This window comes from Haliaeetus leucocephalus, unplaced genomic scaffold (genome assembly GCF_000737465.1).
Source record: "Haliaeetus leucocephalus isolate CR32 unplaced genomic scaffold, Haliaeetus_leucocephalus-4.0 Scaffold722, whole genome shotgun sequence".
Lineage (NCBI taxonomy): Eukaryota > Metazoa > Chordata > Aves > Accipitriformes > Accipitridae > Haliaeetus > Haliaeetus leucocephalus.
Genome location: NW_010973158.1, coordinates 2,973,100 through 2,994,511, shown reverse-complemented (window position 1 = coordinate 2,994,511; position 21,412 = coordinate 2,973,100). Strand labels below are relative to the sequence as shown.

The following is a 21,412-nucleotide window of genomic DNA, read 5'->3' as shown; positions in this document are numbered from 1 at the left end:
AGGAGACTTTACTGCCCATTGGAGACTTGTGGTTTTGGGGTTTTCTTCTCTCAAGAAGAGAGTCTAAGTGGTGTGGCTTTCACGTGGTGTTTTGTTTATTTACCTCTTGGTTTTCTGTTCATTGAGCTTTTCACTTGTATGCTGACTGTCCCATTAGGGCCTCCACTGGCAGATCAGGTCTGAGCCACTTCACAGTGTGTGGCCAGGCATCTTCTATTTATCACCTCATTTTTTTTAACCCTCTTCTTCCTGCCTCTCTCTGCGTGTCTCAGTGCAGGGATGAAAATAACTTCTGGAAAATTTTTCCACCAGTTAGTAAATGATCATTTGTGTTTGCGTTCCAGGCCGAATTCACCAGGCTATGGTAACATCCCTAAATGAAGATAATGAAAGTGTAACTGTTGAATGGATTGAAAATGGAGATACTAAAGGCAAAGAGGTAAAATTAATAATTTTAGAACTTTTCTATTTTAAAAAAATGTGTAATCTGCATGAATATTACTTTGGAATTTGCACTGGAAACAAAAAGAATATATAAATCTTAATTTACTTGATTTTTTGGTTACAGTCTGTTTTGCATGGGAGCTGTTGGGCAGATGCTCGTTTCTGTTGTATTATATTTGGCTTCCTGAGCTCTGTGTTATAACTTTTAAATAGTTCTATTCATCAATTGATTTTGAACCAGATTACAAAGGCTGACCTTGTTATCCTCTTTTTACAAGTAGAAGAATGAAATTTTTGAGAGGGAGAATGACCTGCAGTTCAGACAGAGAACTAGTGGGAGAACTAGATTAGAAATCTTTTTGTGTTTGTATTATTGAGGAGTTGAACAGCTAGTCTGTTTGCTTATTTATTTATTTTTGCCAATATTTTTCCAGCCTTGCTTTGCTTGAGAAATTGTGTCTTTGTGTAATGCTCCGCTATCCTCTCTTTCTTCAAATTTTGGACCATGTTAGCCATTTGCAGCTGAGATTTGGAGAAGCATCTCAGAAATAATAACACTTCATTGGTTTTGTGAAAACACAGGAAAAAGAAAAAAAAAATTGCGAGAAGGTTCTGGTGCTCTCATCAGCTGAGCTCATCCCTCTGGACACACAGAATCCATACAGTAGTGAGGTCTTTGAAAGATCCAGCCAGGGGAAATCATAGAATCATTCAGGTTGGAGAAGACCTTTAAGATCATTGAGTCCAACCATCAACCATGCCCACTAAACCATGTCCTGAAGTGCCTTGTCTACGCACTTTTTGAATACCTCTAGGGATGGTGACTCCACCACTTCCCTGGGCAGCCTGTTCCAATACCTGACAACCCTCTCAGTAAAGAAATTTTTCCTAATATCCAACCTAAATCTCCCTTGCTGCAACTTGAGGCCATTTCCTCTCATCCTATCACTAGTTACTTGATAGAAGAGACCAGCACCCACCTCACTACAACCTCCTTTCAGGTAGTTGTAGAGAGCAATAAGGTCTCCCCTCAGCCTCCTTTTCTCCAGGCTAAACCACCCCAGTTTCCTCAGCCACTCCTCATAAGACTTGTTCTCTAGACCGTTCACCAGCTTTGTTGCTCTTCTCTGAACACGCTCCAGCACCTCCATGTCTTTCCAGTAGTGAGGGCCCCAAAACTGAACACAGGACTCGAGGTGCGGCCTCACCAGTGCCCAGTACAGGGGACAATCACCTCCCTGCTCCTACTGGCCACACTATTTCTGATACAGGCCAGGATGCCGTTGGCCGCCTTGGCCACCTGGGCACACTGCTGGCTCATATGCAGGTGGCTGTTGACCAACACCCCCGGGTCCTTTTCCATCACGCAGCTTTCCAGCCACTCTTCCCCAAGCCTGTAGCGCTGCATGGGGTTCTTGTGACCCAAGTGCAGGACCCAGCACTCGGCCTTGCTGAACCTTGTACACTTGGCCTCAGCCCATCAATCCAGCCTGTCCAGATGCCTCTGTAGAGCCTTCCTACCCTTGAGCAGATCAACACTCCCGCCCAGCTTGGTGTCATCTACGAACTTACTGAGGGTGCACTCGATCCCCTCGTCCAGATCATTGATAAAGATATTAAAGAGAACTGGCCCCAAAACTGAGCCCTGGGGAACACCACTTGTGATCCGCTGCCAACTGGATTTAACTCCATTCATCACAACCCTTTGGGCTCGTCCATCCAGCCAGTTTTTCGCCCAGTGAAGAGTACACTTGTCCAAGCCATGAGCTGCCATCTTCTCAAGGAGTATGCTGTGAGAGACAGTGTCGAAGGCCTTGCTGAAGTCCAGGTAGACAACATCCACAGCCTTTCCCTTACTCACTAGGTGGGTCACCTGGTCATAGAAGGAGATCAGGTTGGTCAAGCAGGACCAGCCCTTCATGAACCCACGCTGGCTGGGCCTGATCCCCTGGTTGTCCTGCACATGCCATGTGAGCGCACTCAAGACGAACTGCTCCATAATGTTCCCCAGTACCGAGGTCAGGCTGACAGGCCTGTAGTTCCCCGGATCCTTCCTCCGATCCTTCTTGTAAATGGGTGTCACGTTCGCAAGCCTCCAGTCAACTGGGGCCTCCCTCATTGACCAGGATTGCTCATAAATGATGGAGGGTGGCTTGGCAAGCTTCTCCGCCAGCTCCCCCATGGGAGTATGTAGATACCAAAGCACTTTAGGATTTTTAGGAAACCAAGTTATAACAGACCTGAGGCCAGCTATTTTTAAGGTCCTGCCCCTCCCCCCTTACATTTTACAGCATTATGAATGAGGAACACTTAAAAGAAAAAAAATATAGCATGATAAATTCAACATGGTTTCAACTGTGCTTTTATTTTTTGGGTGGTTGTAATTCATCTGTTTCTTTTGCACTGTTTGGGAAATTTCAAATAATTGAGACCTCTTTATGTTACAGAATGTCTTTCATGTTTTGCAGTAATTGTCAAATTACTGCAGTAATACTAACTACTTCTGTTTTAATTTAATCACTTTACAAAATTATGAATATCTATTGGTCATTTTTAATTCATCCCTTTTGAAGGGTGTGTTTTCAACTAATACAAAGACCAAAGCTTATGCTGTTTTTAGTGAACACAAAACACGACAATTCCAGTTTTAGAATTAACAAATTGTAGGGTAAAAACCCTAAATATATTTACTGTTTATTCTCAGACGTAACAGGAGAGATGGAGAGGGTGAATACTGTTTTAAGATTCATAAATGTGTTTTATATTTTTTTTTACACAGATTGACCTGGAGAGCATATTTTCACTTAACCCAGATCTTGCACCTGATGAAGATATTGAACCTAGTCCAGAGACACCACCACCACCTACCCCATCAGCTAAAGTAAACAAAATTGTGAAGGTTGGTAATATCTATGCAACATGTTCATGTTAAACTGACAATACTGCTATACATGTTGTTATGCTTGAATTCTGAGTTTTAACTTTTGTGTCTGTGGAGCTATTTGATAACTGTGTTCCTTTATTTTTCCTATGGTGAATAGTGGTTTTCAGACATTTTTTAAGAACAGGTTTGGCAGAGAGGGAGTTGGGAACTAAGGTACCTAAATATATCTCAAGGAAAAATATAGAAGAAGTTTTTGAGGTTGTTTTGAAAGATTATGTATAGTTCAAGCAGTCTTCACCCTAGGCTCTTCAGGGAGAGATTTGGCAGCAATCACCTCTGTATTGCTGATGTTGTGTTATTTTCATTCACTGGAAAGAAGCAGAGGTGGGGCTGCAGGTTTTTTGTTCAATAATATGGTCATCAAATAACAGGGATTTCTTTCTTTATAGAGTCGACGAACTGTGGCATCTATTAAGAATGACACCCCTGCCAGAGATAACAGAGGTAAATGTTATCTCTTTCCATTTCAAGGAAGTTAAAAATATGGGAACATGGTAACCTCCTGCTCATCTAACATTCCTTAATAGTTCTGCATTTCTCATTCGGTATGTATGCATGTGACATGTAAAAGACATGGTATGTCATTCCTAGAATTATTCCTGTGTATATTTAGGAATTCATGCTGTACAAATAGTCTTTATATGCAAGTTTAAGCAATACAGCATTAGGAAAGTTAAGCTGAATGAACTGAAGGTGCAAAAATTTGAAGTTAATAAATTATGCTACATGAAGTCTTGTGTGGACTTTTCCAAGTTAAAGCATCCTCAGTTTGCTTCAGGTTAATTCAGTGTTTCAATATACACTAAGTAGTATGCTTAAAATTCTTACACTTTCAATCTTTTGACTTAGGTTTGTAACAGTCTGTGTGTAAACATTCATTCAAAGGGTACTTAAGCCCTATGGGTTAATTCTCACTCTACAGATAATAGCGAAAAATCTACAAAAATGCTGAAATACCACAGGAGGATAGGTGAAAAGTATGTATTGGATGAATACAGATGTAATGTATTTTATAACATGAGAAAGAATAGTTACTGCTTATTGTTTTCATTTTCTCTCCTGCATTAAAGTTAACTAACTTGTACAAATGATGGTGATGATTCTTTTTCCAAACATTAATCTACTGTCATTAATTCAGACTAGATCCCAGTCCATCTGTTTAACTTGAAAAACAAGTGGGCTTGCATATCTTTGCAAGTGTTCAGACTCTTCTGGTGGATGATTGGGACCACTTTTGCCCTTCTGCCATTTGCCGCTGGAGGTGTTAAACAAATTGAAAATCTCATAAGACGGGGATAAGTTTTTTCAAACTAGTATGGTTTAAATTTGAGACATTGCACTGATGGGCTGTCCTCACATCCATATATGTTGTTGTTTGTAGTAAATGGTCTGTTTGGTATGGAATAACCCCGTAACTTGTATTTTAGTAGGTCTTATGCATCTTGCTATTCACAGTCGGCCTAAGTATTTGTTCTTTGTTGGCCTTGTAATTAAGCTTTTCTCAGCACACTGCCTTATTTTGTGTAGTCAATTTGTGCTATAAACTAGAGCTCCTATCATATTTGGAATGCTGTGGGTATTTGTGTTGTCTGTCTGTTCCGTTCGATACCTGTTTCCATAGTTGTCTCCTTGTTGCACAGTGAGCTTGCCTTTGTTTGGAGTGTTATCTCTGGCTGCTCATCAAAGCTGATACCTTCACTTTCGTACTCTTCTGGCAGACTCTCTTAGGAGTGTGTGCAGGAAATGGGCCAGCTGAAGCAGAGCTGCTTGAAGTAACTCTTTGAAAAACAGTTTAAAGCATTCAGCTCTACCAAAGAGGCTTGCATGGTCACTACTCCCACTGCATTCACTAGGAACAGACATCACTGCATCTTCAGAAATTGGCATCCTTAGCACATATAGAATCAATGCATAAGTTTAGACATATTGATATTGTCTGTATAACTTCCAGTATAGTGTCAAAAAGGTTTGTTTCTTCCACTCACAGATTGAGCTGCACTTTACTGTCTTTCATTTGTATCCCCTTGCTCCTCCAGAGATCCTGGGCTTAATGGCGTGGGACTATTTTATAACATCTAGAAAATGTGAAACAGCGGGGCTTCTTTTCTTACTGGGTTTTTGGGCATAATCACGATATAAATAAAATTTCAGCACTTTAAGCTTCAGGACTGCATATCTCCAAGTCCACACTTTGTTCTATGCACATAATAAGTTGTACTAATTCTGCAGCAGAGTATTTAAAAATATGCACGTGCAGCACTGGTACTTAATAATTATGTTGTGTTGGTATATAACACTAGGATAAGAACGGCTGCATACCAAATGTCTTTATTAATAGACTTTCTACATGTATGGCTCCATCTCACCTCCAATAAATTGCTGTGTCTGGAAATGGGCCTTGTTTTATCTCGTCATAACAAAGCATTTCAGAATCAGATAGAAATGTTACTCTTCTGTGTCCAGATAAGCTTTGTGCTTTTCCTTTGCAGTGGTTGGTTCTGCACGTGCGCGACCTACTCAGCTTCCTGAGCAGTCTTCCTCCTCTCAACAGAATGGTAGTGTTTCAGATATATCTCCAGTTCAAGCTGCAAAAAAGGAATTTGGACCCCCTTGTATGTAAACCGTGTATCAAGGATTCATTCATTCTGGGCGTTACATGTACATTCTCTTGGATTATGTTGTTGTCCATAAATGACAAATGGTCCACATGCACAGTTGTCAGTGGGCTTCCTTGAGGAGCTTTGTCAGAGAGCTGTGGCTAAACAAATGTACACTTTTTGTCAGTCGTGTTAGTTTTTGGAATTTGTTTTTCCTTTTTTAACCATGGCAGTGTTGTTTGTTTTTTTTTTTTTAATTTGCCTGGGCTTTCTTTTAATTCAAACCAAGAGATCACATGTATCTGTCCCAATATTTTTTGAGGGTCATTGTCCTTATATTTTTGGTCATGTAATTATTGTCCCATTCCCATTATTTTTTTCTAATTCATTCATTTGATGAATTTTAGAAATAAAATTGCCATAATTATTCTGTTTCTGATCATAATACTGATTTGCTTGAAAAGATAGTTGATATAAATGCATTCTAATTATTGATAAATTAATATAATTGAAATGTTACAGTGTAAATACTAAATTCATGCAACACTGAAAATATAAAATGATATCATTTTCTTTAAGCACGTAGAAAATCTAATTGTGTAAAAGAGGTTGAAAAATTGCAAGAGAAACGTGAAAAAAGACGGTTACAGCAGCAGGAACTTAGAGAAAAAAGAGCTCAGGTTAGTATTTTTAGCTTGAATGGAAATGTATGTCAGCAAGAGAAGAAGTTTGTAAAATCGTTGTGCTTTTTTCAGTCTTTAATAATTTTTATGAACTGCAATAATCTTGAAATTAAATGTTTTTATCCTGTATACAAGTTTGATAAATATTTTGGTGCTTGGCAGCATTGCTCTCATAGCTGTTACTTTAGACAGCTTTCACCCTCTTTTTCTTCCTACAGAAATAACTGCTTACAATTGCTTATCTTGCTGTATGTTCTTTAAAGATCAGGTACTGATGATAGCTGTTTCTTAGGGAAGGTATATTGTTGAAAATAATCAAACCTTTGGCTTTTAGATAGGGCTGTTATTTACAGGAGGTATTATAGCATTATGATAAATTGTTCTTTATGATCTTTGATGCTTTGTAGGAGATTCATTTGAGACTTAAGTTTGAACAGTGACTTTAGTTTTTATCCTTAAACCGGTCTGTGCATTTATAATTTAGCTTTGCATCATGCAAGCAGCTTGGGAGCAAATTGTTAGAAACCTGTGTGAAAGAAATGAAGTTGCTAATCCTGTGAGAAAAATCTCTTAATATTAAATGACTTTCTGTCACAGTAGTGCAAAAGCTTTAGCAAAACTAGTAGTGTAATCTTGTTGGCAGCCCTGTGCGTATGTGTTAGTCTTTAAAGAGATACTACCAATCCGCTACTGACATGAGAAGTAACAACCACCGAGTAAATAATTCAGGCAATTTGCTTCATGGTTTAATGATGTTTCTAAGCTGACCTAAAATCACCTATGTTGAATTCATGTTCTCTAATTTCCATCCATTTAAACAAATGCAAAACATTACTATGTCTTTCTGTGTGAGGAACAAATATTTTTTGGCTTCATATATTAAGATACTTTGATGTGGTAATACAGCTAAAATTTTCTTTTTATTGCTCCTGTGAAAACTGCCTTTGCATCTGAGTCTTAAAACTTCTGTATGAGGAAGCTCTGTTTGTCTTGTTGACCTGTATGTACCTGTGCTTCATGTTGCTTTGTGTATTCTGTTGTTGTTGCTATGAAATGCAGCAATAATTAGCCAAGCACTTCCTTTAGTGGGCAAGACCTTTAAACAAGGTTTGAAGAATATCAGGCAAACACTTTTTCCATAATAAGCAATACTGCTTTATGAGTGTTAGAAGGAAAGGTTTCAGCAGGAATACATTTTGTGTGGACTTATTGTCAGCAGTTTTTAGTTCACGGTAGTCAGGGTGAACAACAGCAAGGTACAGTCAACTTCTGGTTACCAGGATGCAATTTTATCTGAAGTGAGGATCGGCTGTGTCACAGGTGCAGACATGAGCTGGCTCCCTTTCAGCTCGTTAACCCCAATGCAGTGCTTTCTGAGAGTGCCTACACTGTTTCCACAGCCAGCTGTGATCCAGAGGGAGTTTTGTATCATTTGGGGGGAGCCATGCAAAACTTAATAAGGTCTGACCACCAGAGCTGGCTATGTGTCGCATGAGCACCATGTTCTGAAATGGTGTAAAAACTGACAGTTGCAGGGAGAAGTGACAGGAAGGACACTTGATCAATTCTGCAGAGAACCAGCTTAGTTCACAGTAGGCTCAGGCTTAGCAAGGCTTGAAGGGGCTCCGTGCATGGCCTCTTACATGTCCATTCACTCTGGTACTGATGGCACCAGGTTTAGAGATGGGAGGTCTTCTGAGCCTGGATGTAGCCTACTGTGCATGCTTGGGATTGCTTCTGCTTTTTGGGGGGCTCTAGGAGTGTTAGAAGAGTTTCCAATGCACCCAAGTAACTGTAGAAGTTAACTCAGGACCAGGAGTAGGATCAAGCTCCTTTAAGAGACTTGGATCCAGCAGGATTGTGTTTAGAGCAGCTGGGGTGCCTGCACGATCTGCAGTGTGTGTTGTACCTGTGTAATGGAGTGTATCCATTCGTCCGTTGGCCCAGCTTATCTCAGATTGAGAAGCATTGACTGTATAAGCTATCTGGTGTTGTGCAGTGTTTGGAGGTGTTTCTTTAGTGTGAAGATTCCGGCAAAGGCAGGAGTAATTTCTCTTTCTTGAGTAGACTGTTAATGAGTCCTCAGTTGAAAAATATTTTCTATTACATGCCAACCAAAAACATGAAGTAGAAAGCATATAATTGTTTTGCCTTGTGATCAGTAAATTAGCTACATCAGAATGGAAAAAGGCATTAAACTTGCATTTGAGACATTTCTGGCGTTTTGGAGAAAAAATAAGATTTCAGTTAATGTGTATTTTTTCTTATAAATAAATGCAGAATATGCTGAAGTTAGTCCATTTCAGGAAGAAAAGTATATTAGAAATTCTGTTGCTTTCTTCCCTAGGATGTTGATGCTACAAACCCAAATTATGAAATTATGTGTATGATAAGAGATTTCAGGGGAAGTTTGGATTATAGACCACTGACAACTGCAGATCCTGTAAGTAATCCAGCAACATGGAAGTTTTTTATCCTTCTGTATTTTTCCTGTGTTTTCAATTTTTTCAATGTATACTGCTGTCTGTAAACATGAAAAATAAGTAGTTTGATATGTATTAGTATTCATTATAATATGGGTTTATTTTTTCAGTAATTTGATGGCATTTAAATTAGTAGGTGTTGACAGTCCTAGGTTACTAAATTATTGTTAATTATGTTATGTCATTTAAATACCTTTTTACTAAAAAATAATACCAATATGTAATAAGTAGTCACTCAGTCTCTGTATTGTAAATTTTCCTGGGATGCTAGGGGATGTGCAAACAAAACATTAAGGTTCTCTGAAGAATGCTGTTGAGTATAAAGATTAATATTTGATCTTTGAAGGTGATGAGGGCCTTGGTTTGCAGATAACTCAGAGGAGCAGAATCCTTAAATGATGAAGATTATTAGATCTCTGTGGAAGTCAGAGATTGTGATGATTTCTGTCAATAGCGTATCTACCCTGTTAGAGCTGGATTTGCTTGCAATACTCCAAGATGTACCTGCTACTCTACAGGATTAGATCACTGTCTGCAGGGAGTTTTGTTAATTGTGGTTCCCCCTTTTGGGCTCTTGGCTATTGTGCAGACGCAAGGGGCTTTTACATGTTCAGATGACTCGCTGTCTTGGAAATGTCTCTTTGTTTAAATGATTGGTTAATTAATTCAAGAATAGAAGTAAAATAAAGTAAAATATCATATAACTGGAATTGGGGTATAGTTTACTGAAAGATAGTTTCCTTTGCAGATTGATGAGCACAGGATATGTGTTTGTGTACGAAAACGACCACTCAATAAAAAAGGTATGACCATTGAAGATTTTGCTGAATTTTTTCTCTGAAAAGTTGCTTCTGGTAGCGATATAATTTGTCTTAAAGACATCTAGAAATACTGATGAAAGGTAGAACTGTTATACTAGACTATATGTGTGACAGACCCACAAAATTCATAGACTCATCATAAGCTGGATAAAGATGGGGAGAAAAGTAGTGTTAAACTAAAAATGTCACCATTTTATGGATTGGAAGCTGAGGCACAGAGAGACTGCAGGTTTTTTCCAAGGTCATCTAGGATGTATTTAGTTGATCTGGGCATTAATTCTACTGTAATTTCGTCAGTATTCTTACATTGCATTAGGATCACCATTCTTTTAAACTATCCTTCAAGTTATCTCCTGAGCTACCCAGTGAAAACTTTCATATGCATTCTTTGTACATCTACTTTTATACTTTCGAGCGGTTTTGAATCAGACATCAAGGGAGCAATTCAGTTGCCTAAACGCTGATGTCTTATGACATTTTAGGTGCCCAAATGTGTCCGAGACATGCTCATGGGGCTAGTGGATTACAGATAAACTGGAGACTTGTATCCCCTGGAGTTGCAGCTCAGGGCTGGGCAAGATACCCTAGAGCATATGAAATGCCGCTAAAAAACTATTAGGTACTGGAATGACCCCTTAGTGACTTTTTTTATATGTGATTAGTATTACAACTTTTTTTCTTACTGCCTGCTTATAAGACTGCAGTCTGTACTAAAAAAAAAAAAAAAAGTTCAGGTTTTCAACTCCAGTTAAATCCCAATCTTCCCATGAAGTTCTTTACTTTCAGCAGGAAGTTATGAATGCAAATGCTTCTGGACTGCAGCCTGTCTGAATCCAGTGCTTAAGTAAGCTGCATTTTGTTTTGAAAGATGTTTCTTTCCTTCTCTTTCTATTATATTTTGTATAGCTAAAGGAGTCAAAGAGCATCGCTCTGACTCTGAAACAACCTGGGATGCATTTATTATTTTTGTACTGTCAGAACTACATGCTGAGGATTCTCTGGAGCATATCCATAGGAAAATGGGAAAATTGCATGAGAAAGGGGAATGATATGTTGATACTGGTATATAGTTAGTTTTTGTCCTATTTTTTCCCTCCATGTTGCTGCTTCCCCTACCTTATTTTTCTCTTCATTTTTACTTGTACTGTTTTCTTATTCCTGTATTTTTTTCTTTTATTGATCTGAAAACAATGCATAATCTCAAAAACTGGTTAATTGAAACTATTTTCCACAACCTATTTAATAAGGGCATTCAGCGTAGAAGTCTGGTAGCAGTTGAACTTCTGTTTCAGCATTGGAGGTTATCTTTAATAAAATATGACTTAGAAATCTGATACATTTAGGGGAAGTGTCACCTTCTACCTGTGCTGAAGGTGGACAAAGTGAAATTACAGTAAATGAGAGCAAGTTGTCATGGGACATGAGTTGGGAATCAGAAGTAGGACTTGATTTTGTGGAAGTTGCATATCTGGGGTACTAGTGGTTTGGAGCTATTAAAAAAAATAATTCAGAGATGTTTGTAGGAAGACAAGTGTCTTAAGTAAAAATGAAGTTGGCACTAAAGTTATTTTGCACTTTTAAGTGTAAACTATAGTAAAAAGGTATTGATGAAATAATTTATGCAGGGGATGAACTATAGAGATAGTCTAGTACCCACGATACAATCTTCTGAAAACACACACTTCATAAGGAACAGTATTTCTCATGCCATGTTTTAACATTGAGGAGTATAAAAGAATCAAAGATACTAGTGTGTAACCCCCTGAAGAGGAAAAATAAAATTAGTTTGTTTTGTCAGTCTCACAAACACAATCACCAAAATCTTTAGGTATTCTCAGCACCAATCGTTCTGTGAATTGACTTTGCAGGAAGTAGGTGTTCAGATTGACATTTTAAGATTTTATTTCAGTGATGTATATTTATAATTGAGAAATGTATGGTGGGTTTCAGAGACACTATTCCAATTTTTTATCAGCAAGGAATACAGATTGTCATAACAAATAGCTGGGAGCAGGTAAATGTCTTATTCCAAACAATTGTTTAAGGAAAATCAGCTTTTGTCTGCTTAAACTAAAAGGCTTTTGCTGCAAAGAATTGACCATGATACATCTCTTTTCATCACTGTTCCTTATTTCTTCTCTGTGATTACTGCAGAATAATTGCATTTTATTTTATTGCAGTGCAGTTGAAAAATTGATTATATAGTGACTTGAATGCATATTTCTGTTGGTGCGTAATGTCATGCAATGGTAAACATTTTACTGTTTAATCAGTATGTTAACCGATGAAAAGATTTCTATTTAACTGTAGAAAGCCACATCATATTCTTGAGCTGCATGCCTTAAGAAATTTTACATAGAAATGCAGGTAGGACACATTAGTGATCCTGACTGTACACACAAAGGATCTTTATTTTTGTGCATATTATGGATCACTGGGTTCTCTGTTTTGCTGACTCATCTCTCATACAATAATTAGCAGTAAATTGTAGTGCTGTGTAGTAATTATAACCTGGGATCTCACTGTTGAAATTGCATCTAGATGGTTTTTGTTCATTCCCAGTGATAGGAAGGATCACTAGAATTTTCAGCTTTCTTCTGCTTTCAAGGTAATTTTTAAGAAGGATTATACTTCAGAGAAATTCTATGTATACTTTAGGTTCTAGGAGGAATACATAAATGAAAAATGTCTGTGTAGAATGAAAGCAAAATTTTTCTGTTTGAAAGCTGTGAACATACGACTGTAACGTTAAGGATTTGGGGAAAAATGAAAAGATAAAATTTTAAAATAAAGCAAGTTATCATAAGGATATTGATTTCTTTGTATTTTTAAGTTTGGCAGTCCAAGCAGTATAGGACTTTCAGCATCCAGTTTCTGCAGCAGAGAAGTTAGTTATAAAAACTCAAAGGATATGGCAGTAATGTGTAAAACAGTATAGAAGCCCTGAGGAAAAAGAACTCAAATCCATGAAAAGTGTTATTATAGAATACATAACAAGCTACAATGATAGTGCTATAATTACTGATCTTAGTTTTTCTGATCAGCTTTGTACAACCTCTCTTTAATTTCTTGCAATTGGTAGGATAGGACAACTACTAGACTTCCAAAAGGGAATCTCTTACCTAGCAGATTACTATCTAGGCATCAGAAGCCCAAATCCATTGCAGTGTTGTTACTTGGAGGAGCTGTGTTATCTGAGATGTTATAAGAGTGTAAACAATGAAAATATGTAAAAAATAATGATGTGTTGCTAGTTAAATATATATTTCACTTATTTTATAGAAACTTTAATGAAAGACCTTGATGTAATAACAATTCCTAGTAAAGATGTTGTGATGGTACATGAACCAAAACAAAAGGTGGATTTAACAAGGTACCTAGAAAACCAAACTTTTCGTTTTGATTATGCCTTTGATGACACGGCTCCTAATGAAATGGTTTACAGGTATGTGTATATGCTTTTTTTTTGGTGAATCTTTTTTCTCATGTATCTCTCATGTCAATAACTGTGGGCTTACCTTGGTCATGGACTTTACTCCTATTCTCTGTGTTACCAATTATGTATATTGCTACCTCCATTCTTTTGCCTGTTTACTTTTGTTTTAACTCTTTATTCTGAATTCTTCACCTGCAATGTCATCTCCACTTCCGTTGACCTCAGTCCTGCTCTCAGTCCTCCTTCAAGCCCTGCTGGTTTCCAGGCTCTAGCTTGTATTGCCTGCCTTCTCAGCTGCTGAATATTTGAACAACTTCATGAGCTCTCCATTTGCCTCAGGGTTGTTGTCTTATTAATTAGTGTGCATGCAGCACCTGAGGAAGCTGAGTCATGGCTTTTGGTCTTCAGGAAACTTGGAAGAAAAGGACAGCCCCGGCCCCAAGGAGCTTGCAGTTTGAATATAAGATAATTAAGAGATGGAAAGTCATCAGGAGAGGGTGGGGAAAGAGTACAAAGAAAGGGAGAAAGGTTGTATTGCTGTATTGCTGATATACCTGAGCTAGCTTGGGTGCTGGAAGCAGTCTGGCTGATATAACATGGAGGTGCATGGAGCAAAGTTATCTTGCTCAAAATGCCGAATCTCTCTGATTTAAAAAAACAACAGCAATAAAGACACACATCCACTTTCAGCCCCAAGGTATTTGGATCTCCATTTGCTCCTTTATCCTTCTGTTTCACTTCCACAGCTGGCACAGAGTAATGCACACAGCACTTAAAAAACATGTTTAGAAGTAGCTATTTACCTTGTACAAGTCACTAAATGGAGTAGATACAGTAGCAGGCAAAGTTAGACACCATGACAGGTCACATCTTGGTACCCAGTCTAAATAGTGTGAAGCTTTTTGCAGGGAATATTGATATCAGAAAGGAATTTGATTAAGATAATTTTCCTTATGCTTAAAAGTGCTTCCCATAGCCTTGAGGAGTAGTGACAGAGAAATATCTTAAGTTTTGTTTTTAATCCAACAATGAGGAAGGAAAATTTAGCGTTGTGTCCTGACTGATGTTGGATGCTAACATCCTGTCAGTGGATAACAGAAAATTCATAGTAAAAGAATTATTAAAAGGCCTTGAAAACTAAAACTTCTGTCTTATGCTTGAGATAATTAGAAGGAGATGGGTGGTGAAAGGAAAATCTGTATAGTCTGTTAGTTTACACTAACAAAAGACTTCTAAACAGCACTAAATCTACCCTTGGAGATTTCTATCTCTAATGGTTGTCTACTGGTAGCATCTTTCCTTTGTCAATAATGAAGAGCTGCGGGAGAGCAATCTGGCTGGTGATCTGTGCCTCTTGCAATAGTTGTCCTATTGCTTAACAAGCAGTTCTTCTAATCTCCCTCCTTCCTGTTATTTATCTTTCTGAGCATAGTGTTTAAATGTGAGGGATGTTTGTGGCATACAGTGTTGTATTTTTGTATTGAGTTTTCTCCAGACAATTTTTATTAGTGACATAACACATTAATGGTAATACGGGAAATTATTGAAAGATGATTGTATTCATACTGAAACAGTAAATCTCTAGTCTGCGTAGCAATACAGGCTTTCTCCTTCTCCCTCATATTGCACAATAATGATTATTACTTGAAGGGCAATCTGCTTTGAGGCTTCCTGTAATAACAGAAGAGCACAATAGGTATCGTCATCTGTTCTCACCAGAACTTCAGGGTCACACTGGGGAAAAAAAATAGTGTGGCAAGTTACTCCAGTTTTCTCCAGTACGCTAAAATGTATTTATTTCTATATTTCACTGTATTTCTATACTGAAAAACATTCTTCAGCTTGAGGGAGAAAAGTACTACTCTTTTATTATTATTATTGTTCTTTTGCTTAAGCTGTATTTTAAGTATTTTTGAATCCATGAGCCACAACACTGAGTTGCAAGTTTTCATTAATATTAAAAAACCCGCACTAGTTCGAATGGGTATACCTTTTGAGGTTTAAAAGAGAACAGAGTTTACGTTTCTGAAAGATCAAGATTGCAATTAAAGGTTCTAGTAACAGTAAAGTTGGACTTTTTTGGCATGGTATCATTTGGAGTTGTATAATGCTTTATGAAAACTTCTCTAGATATGTTTATATTTTGCCTGACTTAAAAAATAGATAATTAAGTCCCTTTTTTATAAATCAGCAAAATAATTTCAAACTCAGTTAAAGAGAGATAATGGAGTGTGCTTCTTGGGTTGATAGGCTTTGTGAAATTTCATGTTTTATATATAAAAAGAATAAACATCAAAATATGGGAATATCCTCTTGAGGACAAAGGAGGTATATGTTCAGAAGAAGCAAAAAAAGACTTAGGCTGGTCAGGAATCATCTGGTATATTTTTGATGAAAATTCATTATTCGGTTAAACTTGAGATTTTTGCAGAACCCTTGGTTGCCAAATGGCTTAGTCTTGCCCATATTATTTTTGTAAGTGATCTTGTGTTTGTTCTAAAGTGACATGAAAGAAGGTTGTTAACAGCTCTGTGTTTCTGTAAACAATTGTTCCTGTTTCTGTCACTTAAAGGTACTTCACGTGTTAACACTTGGAAAAAAAGTTTAGAAAGAGAGACTTTTGCAGAGAGCCTCTTACCTCCATTGGTAACCCTCCATTAGTTTACCCTTTGCTTTTGGAGTTTTTAATGACATAATGGTAATAAGCAGCTGAAGTAGGAACAATAACTCTAAGTTTTTTGAAGTAAAAATTAATTCTCTAAAACAGAAAAATGATACTTTGGATAATATTTTTTGACACATCAAATAATACTTCAGTGATAACTAGATTTTTCCATTTGAAGAGCTGGGTATCCATTTTCTTGAGCCTTTTCTCAGTGTATGTACATTCTCACAATATTAAGATAGGCAATGTTGTTTTGGCCACTTGTCTTCTAAATTTAACCTTGGAAGCTGATTTGGGGAGAAAAAAATCAAAACTATAGCAGCATTTTAGTATTGGCAAAACCTAGGTATTTATCTGCTCCACTGTCCTGCTTTGATGTCTTCTAATTTTGTCTTCTTTAGGGAGCTCCAAACGCCATATAGTAAGTTGTGCTATGTTGCACCATTGAAACAAGGAATATTTTTTTCTTAGGGTTTAATAGAGGATAATATTGTTGTCAAATAAGTGGGAGAGACCTTGTAGCTTTAATTTGATTGTCTGAGATATTTTAATGCCTTAGAACTGGTAGTCTCTTTAGTTCATGAATTAATGTAAAGAAGTCCTTTGGCCTCTCAAAGAACAGGACCAGTTTTGTCACTTCTGGCCTTAAAATTTGTAGCATCCTTGTGGTAATGGCATCTTAAAGTAATTCAGTTTCTTAAGTACTGTTGTTTTTTGCATTTAAGGTTTACAGCTCGACCATTAGTGGAGACCATATTTGAAAGGGGAATGGCCACTTGTTTTGCATATGGGCAAACAGGCAGTGGAAAAACTCATGTAAGTATTTCTTCTACGTGTCAGCAATACACTTCTTTTTATGTATGATATACTTACCTAAGTCCTAATAAGTAACAAATACCTAAGTAACAGTTCTGTGATTTTTATAGTGTATTTTTTGGTCTTTCTTTTTTTTTTTTTTAATTTAAATATAGACTATGGGTGGTGACTTTTCAGGAAAGAACCAAGATTGTTCTAAAGGAATATATGCACTTGCAGGTGAGATTTTATTGGTCTTTTGGCTTTTTACAGATTAGTTGAGATCAATAAATTTTATATAAATTTTCTACTCCCTGTCATAGAAACGTAGTGGTCTACATATTTTGCATTACAGTGGAGCTTTGGTAACATCAAAGTAGTTCCTAGGTGTGTAGTCTTTACAGAGTAAAGTAAATGTATATATAGATTACTTAAAAAATGTAATAAATATAATGGATGATTAATTAAGTTAATAACTTTGGGGTCTTCTGCATCTTCCATTGTAATGTGGCAGTTTAAACTGCAATGTTTCAGACTTGGTTGACTGACCCTTTCTATTACACTTGCAAAATTGTAGAGATGCTGTAAAATAGACTGCTATGCATTAGTGAGTCTTCACTAAATGAAAATAGATAATAAGATTTCTTTTTAATGTGGAAATGTATTCACAGCTCGAGATGTCTTTTTAATGCTAAAGAAACCAAACTATAAGAAGTTAGAACTTCAAGTATATGCAACGTTTTTTGAGATCTACAGTGGTAAGGTAAGTACCTCATCTTTCTCTGAGGAAGAGGCAATTTCTTTTTCACGAACAAGAGTTTGAGCTTGTCACACACAAGATTGTTTTTCTCTTTGTACTAAAAGCTTTATTTGAAATAATTCTTTACACTTCCCTTCCAATCATGTTTTTCCATGGAATGATTTGCATATTTTTATACAGGATTTGAAACAAAAGTGTCTTTTAAAGCTCCTCTTTAACTGTTCTGCTTTTTCCCTTCTCCCTAAGGTTTTTGACTTGTTGAACAGGAAGACAAAATTAAGAGTGTTAGAAGACGGTAAACAGCAAGTCCAGGTGGTGGGATTACAGGAACGGGAAGTCAAATGTGTTGAAGATGTTCTTAAGCTTATTGAAATAGGCAACAGCTGCAGGTATCTCCCATAGCTTACACCAGTTTTTCATTGTACATTAAAGAATCAGAACAAGATTTTTTTGGGGTGTCTTCATAGTGATAGCTTTTTAATATTCAGTGGGGTTTTGATAATGTTGGCTGCAAGTAAGGAGTCTGCTTACCTTTTAAATAAATATATTGAGAGTTTCTTTGTCTCCTAGAGAGAAATAACTGATTTTTCTACAGGATGTGAACTGCATGCATTATGTAAGCAGTTTACTGACTTAAATTCACATGATTTATAATCTGGAATGCTGCCAGATTCTTCAGCTCTAAAAGGCCTCGGTACATAGTGACAGAGGTTAAGCATAAAATTTTTATTTTTTTTAAGAATCCAGCTTCATTGTTTTTAAAATTAGCTCTGTGCATAGACTGCTGCCTGATCAGATAAAAATGCCATCAGCATTTTACATGTAAGCTCTGTGAAAATCTGAAATCTCTGAAGATCTGATTTTCCTTGCTTTTAAAAGGGAGGTAAAATGTTACTAATCTTCCATTTCTGTTTGAAGAGGTAGAAAAAGAGGTATAATTATATTGTATACATCCAGTTATTAAGGTTGTATCGCTGGTGTCCACAGGAACGTTAGACGTGCTGTCAATACATGTAAGAAAATACAGCACTCTGCTTTGAAAAAACTAACATTTTGAGGTTAGTGTGTTTAATGTGTATGGTCCTTCGCCTGTTCATATGTCCTTCCCTTCTCTCCTTTTGTTTAAAGGACATCTGGCCAGACATCTGCAAATGCACACTCATCTCGAAGCCATGCAGTGTTTCAGATTATTCTCAGAAGGAAAGGGAAATTGCATGGTAAATTTTCTCTGATTGATTTGGCTGGCAATGAAAGAGGAGCAGATACTTCCAGTGCAGATAGGCAGACGCGACTGGAAGGTGCAGAAATAAACAAGAGCCTTTTAGCACTCAAGGTAACTGAAATGTTTCCATTGCCTTTGAGTAGGTGGAAGCCTTCTACATATGATAGCAATGACTATTAAAACAGGTGTTTTTTCAGGCTTTGCTTGTCTACATTGTCTACTGATGTGACAGGTAAAATAATGTATTGATTTGTCCTCTAAATGCTTGAAGAAACACTTGGTAATTACCAAGTAGAAACATTGCAGAAACATTGTGCTATCAACTTGCATGTAGTTTAAAAAAAACCAAAAAACCCTCAACAGAAAGTTCCCAGTGGTTGAATTTAAAGACTTTTCTGATATATATCTGAAGTGGGAGGACAGATGACTGACTTTGGTACTCAAGGTCTGAAATACTAACTGGAAATATTATTACTGATCTCAGAATTTATTTATTTATTTATTTGTTTGTTTATTAAATAAAAACAAAGTTACCTTTACAACATATTTATTTAGTGCTGTTAATTAATTCACTAAAGCAACACAACAGCAACATATCCAGAAAGAACTAACAAATAGATTAAAATAACCCTTGAAAGCTGGAATCTATTTTTGACTAGTGTTCTTCATAGCAAATTGTCTGATACAGTCACTTTACAGATTATCATACATGAATCCAGGTCACATCAAGAGAGCTAAGAAATATTATTTGAATATTCATATGCCTTTTTTTGTTTGTTTTATAATACTTGAAAGAGGTTCAGTCTAAAGAGGAAAAGTAAATTTTTGTCTCAGCTGGGGAAACAGTGGTTTTGAGTGTCTCAACTTATCTCTGTTGTTGGTTCATTTTGCTTAGGTTTACTATTCTCAGCACCAGTTTATATAAAACTGTGGTTTTACATAAAGAATCTGAACTCCAAAATCACTCTGCTTACTTTTTTATCCCCAGTCTAAACTTGGGAGAAGACTGGTAACTGACTCTAAGCAGATCTCACGAAACACCACAAAACTGTAACATACAATGTGTCATTACAAAATTGTATGGCATGTTGAAAAATTGGCAGCAGCAGTTCCAAAACTGGCCTGTTTTGATTTAGCATCAAAGTAAATAATGCAGGCACCATTGTGTTGATGTTATCACTTGTTTTGAAATGTAATTCAATAAAGCTGGTTTGGTTTTGTTTTTTTTTTTTCAGTTTACTTGTTGATTTTGTACTGGCTAGTGCCTTCAGTGCAGTACCTATAAAACATACTTACTTCATTTTCGTACAACTTGTCTTTTTAATTATAGTGAAAGGTTCTGCTGCTGCTGTACTAGTCGTTGTGATCTAAATTATATGGGGAAGGGGCAATAAAAATAAGTGGAGGTCTTGCAGAGGTCTAAACAGCAGTACAAGATTCAAGTTTCTTAATGCTATGTTAGTTTTCCATTTTTCATCTGTCCCCCAAAACATTACACAGCTTTTTTTTCCATTTGTATTCAAGACTCTTGAAGTTATTGTCAAGTTTGAATTAAACTAGTATGTTCTGATGGGTGGTCTTTGGTGCTAATCCAAGATTTGCTACTTCCATCTGGGTATCAGTCCTGTCTTAACCTCTTCATATTCTTGGTACAGGAAGTTATTTCTGTAATGTGTCTACATGGAAGTAGTGTCATTTTGTTACCTAGTTTTCTGAGCTGTGATGAAAAGCAAAAGTAGTTAAAAACTCCCTTAATTTAGAAGTTGGCAGTGTCCTCCTATAATCCTTTTACTAATAAGGAGATAATCCAATTCTAATTTTTCAGGAGTAAGCAAACTAAAAATCATTATAGTAAATTAAAATACCTTAATTAAACTTGCTGGTTGCCATAGCAGTAATTCCACATATACTTCTGTTACTGTTTTTAATGTCACTTGTTGAAAATCTGTTGCCCCTCTTCCTGTCTAATCTGCTTTTCTGCTTATGTAAGTATAGTATTAATGTACAAATTCAAAAAATTCAGGGAATGCACTGCCTTGCTCACCTATAAATATTGAGTCCTTTTTAGCATTTGCATGTGAAGTTCATATTCAACAAGCTTCAGTTTTTCTGTTTATCTGAGCTATGTCCATTCTATAAAATTCAGCTGTTGAGTTTTTTTAAGTAATCACTTTAGTTTAAACCAACTTGCCCTTGTGTTTTTTCTGTTCTGTATCATGGAAGTTTTATTCTGAGCCCATTTTTAGTTCTGTTTTATGCTGTTTCACAGTTGCTTTCTTGGATTATCATCTCACAGTTTCTAGCTTGGCTTTTGGAAGAAGCTGTTTCTAGGAAATTTCAAAAGGCCACAAGAATATGGCTGCAGCCAGAGGATTAGCTGAACTACTGTAGAACTATCCATGTAACACAAAAGCCATTCCATCTGTTAGTGCTGCTAAAAGCAAAGCTCTAATTTGAAAAGCTTTTGAAGTATGATTGTTTGAAGAAGTTCTGTGTGTAGATGTGTTAAAAGTGTACCAAGGCAGACATGCGTCTGAAGAGATGCCTGTACACAAAGTATTA

The 21,412-nt window shown here is 36.7% G+C and overlaps 1 protein-coding gene across 2 annotated transcripts in view; it reads left to right on the top strand.

The window, feature by feature from the left end:
* The first annotated feature begins 352 nt into the window (after nt 1-352).
* The window catches only part of KIF2A (kinesin heavy chain member 2A), a 36,822-nt gene continuing 15,762 nt past the window's right edge, over nt 353-21,412 (top strand). The window contains exons 1-13 of one of the 2 annotated variants that reach the window (XM_010580543.1): nt 353-439; nt 3,224-3,343; nt 3,778-3,832; nt 5,878-5,943; nt 6,565-6,665; nt 9,016-9,111; nt 9,900-9,954; nt 13,255-13,417; nt 16,799-16,889; nt 17,045-17,108; nt 17,540-17,631; nt 17,875-18,017; nt 18,757-18,961. In XM_010580543.1, coding sequence (XP_010578845.1) covers nt 362-439; nt 3,224-3,343; nt 3,778-3,832; nt 5,878-5,943; nt 6,565-6,665; nt 9,016-9,111; nt 9,900-9,954; nt 13,255-13,417; nt 16,799-16,889; nt 17,045-17,108; nt 17,540-17,631; nt 17,875-18,017; nt 18,757-18,961 — 1,329 coding nt within the window. In that variant the 5' untranslated portion in view covers nt 353-361. Of the gene's footprint in view, nt 440-3,223; nt 3,344-3,777; nt 3,833-5,877; nt 6,001-6,564; nt 6,666-9,015; nt 9,112-9,899; nt 9,955-13,254; nt 13,418-16,798; nt 16,890-17,044; nt 17,109-17,539; nt 17,632-17,874; nt 18,018-18,756; nt 18,962-21,412 lie in introns of both variants that reach the window. The other variant, XM_010580542.1, reaches the window with a different exon arrangement.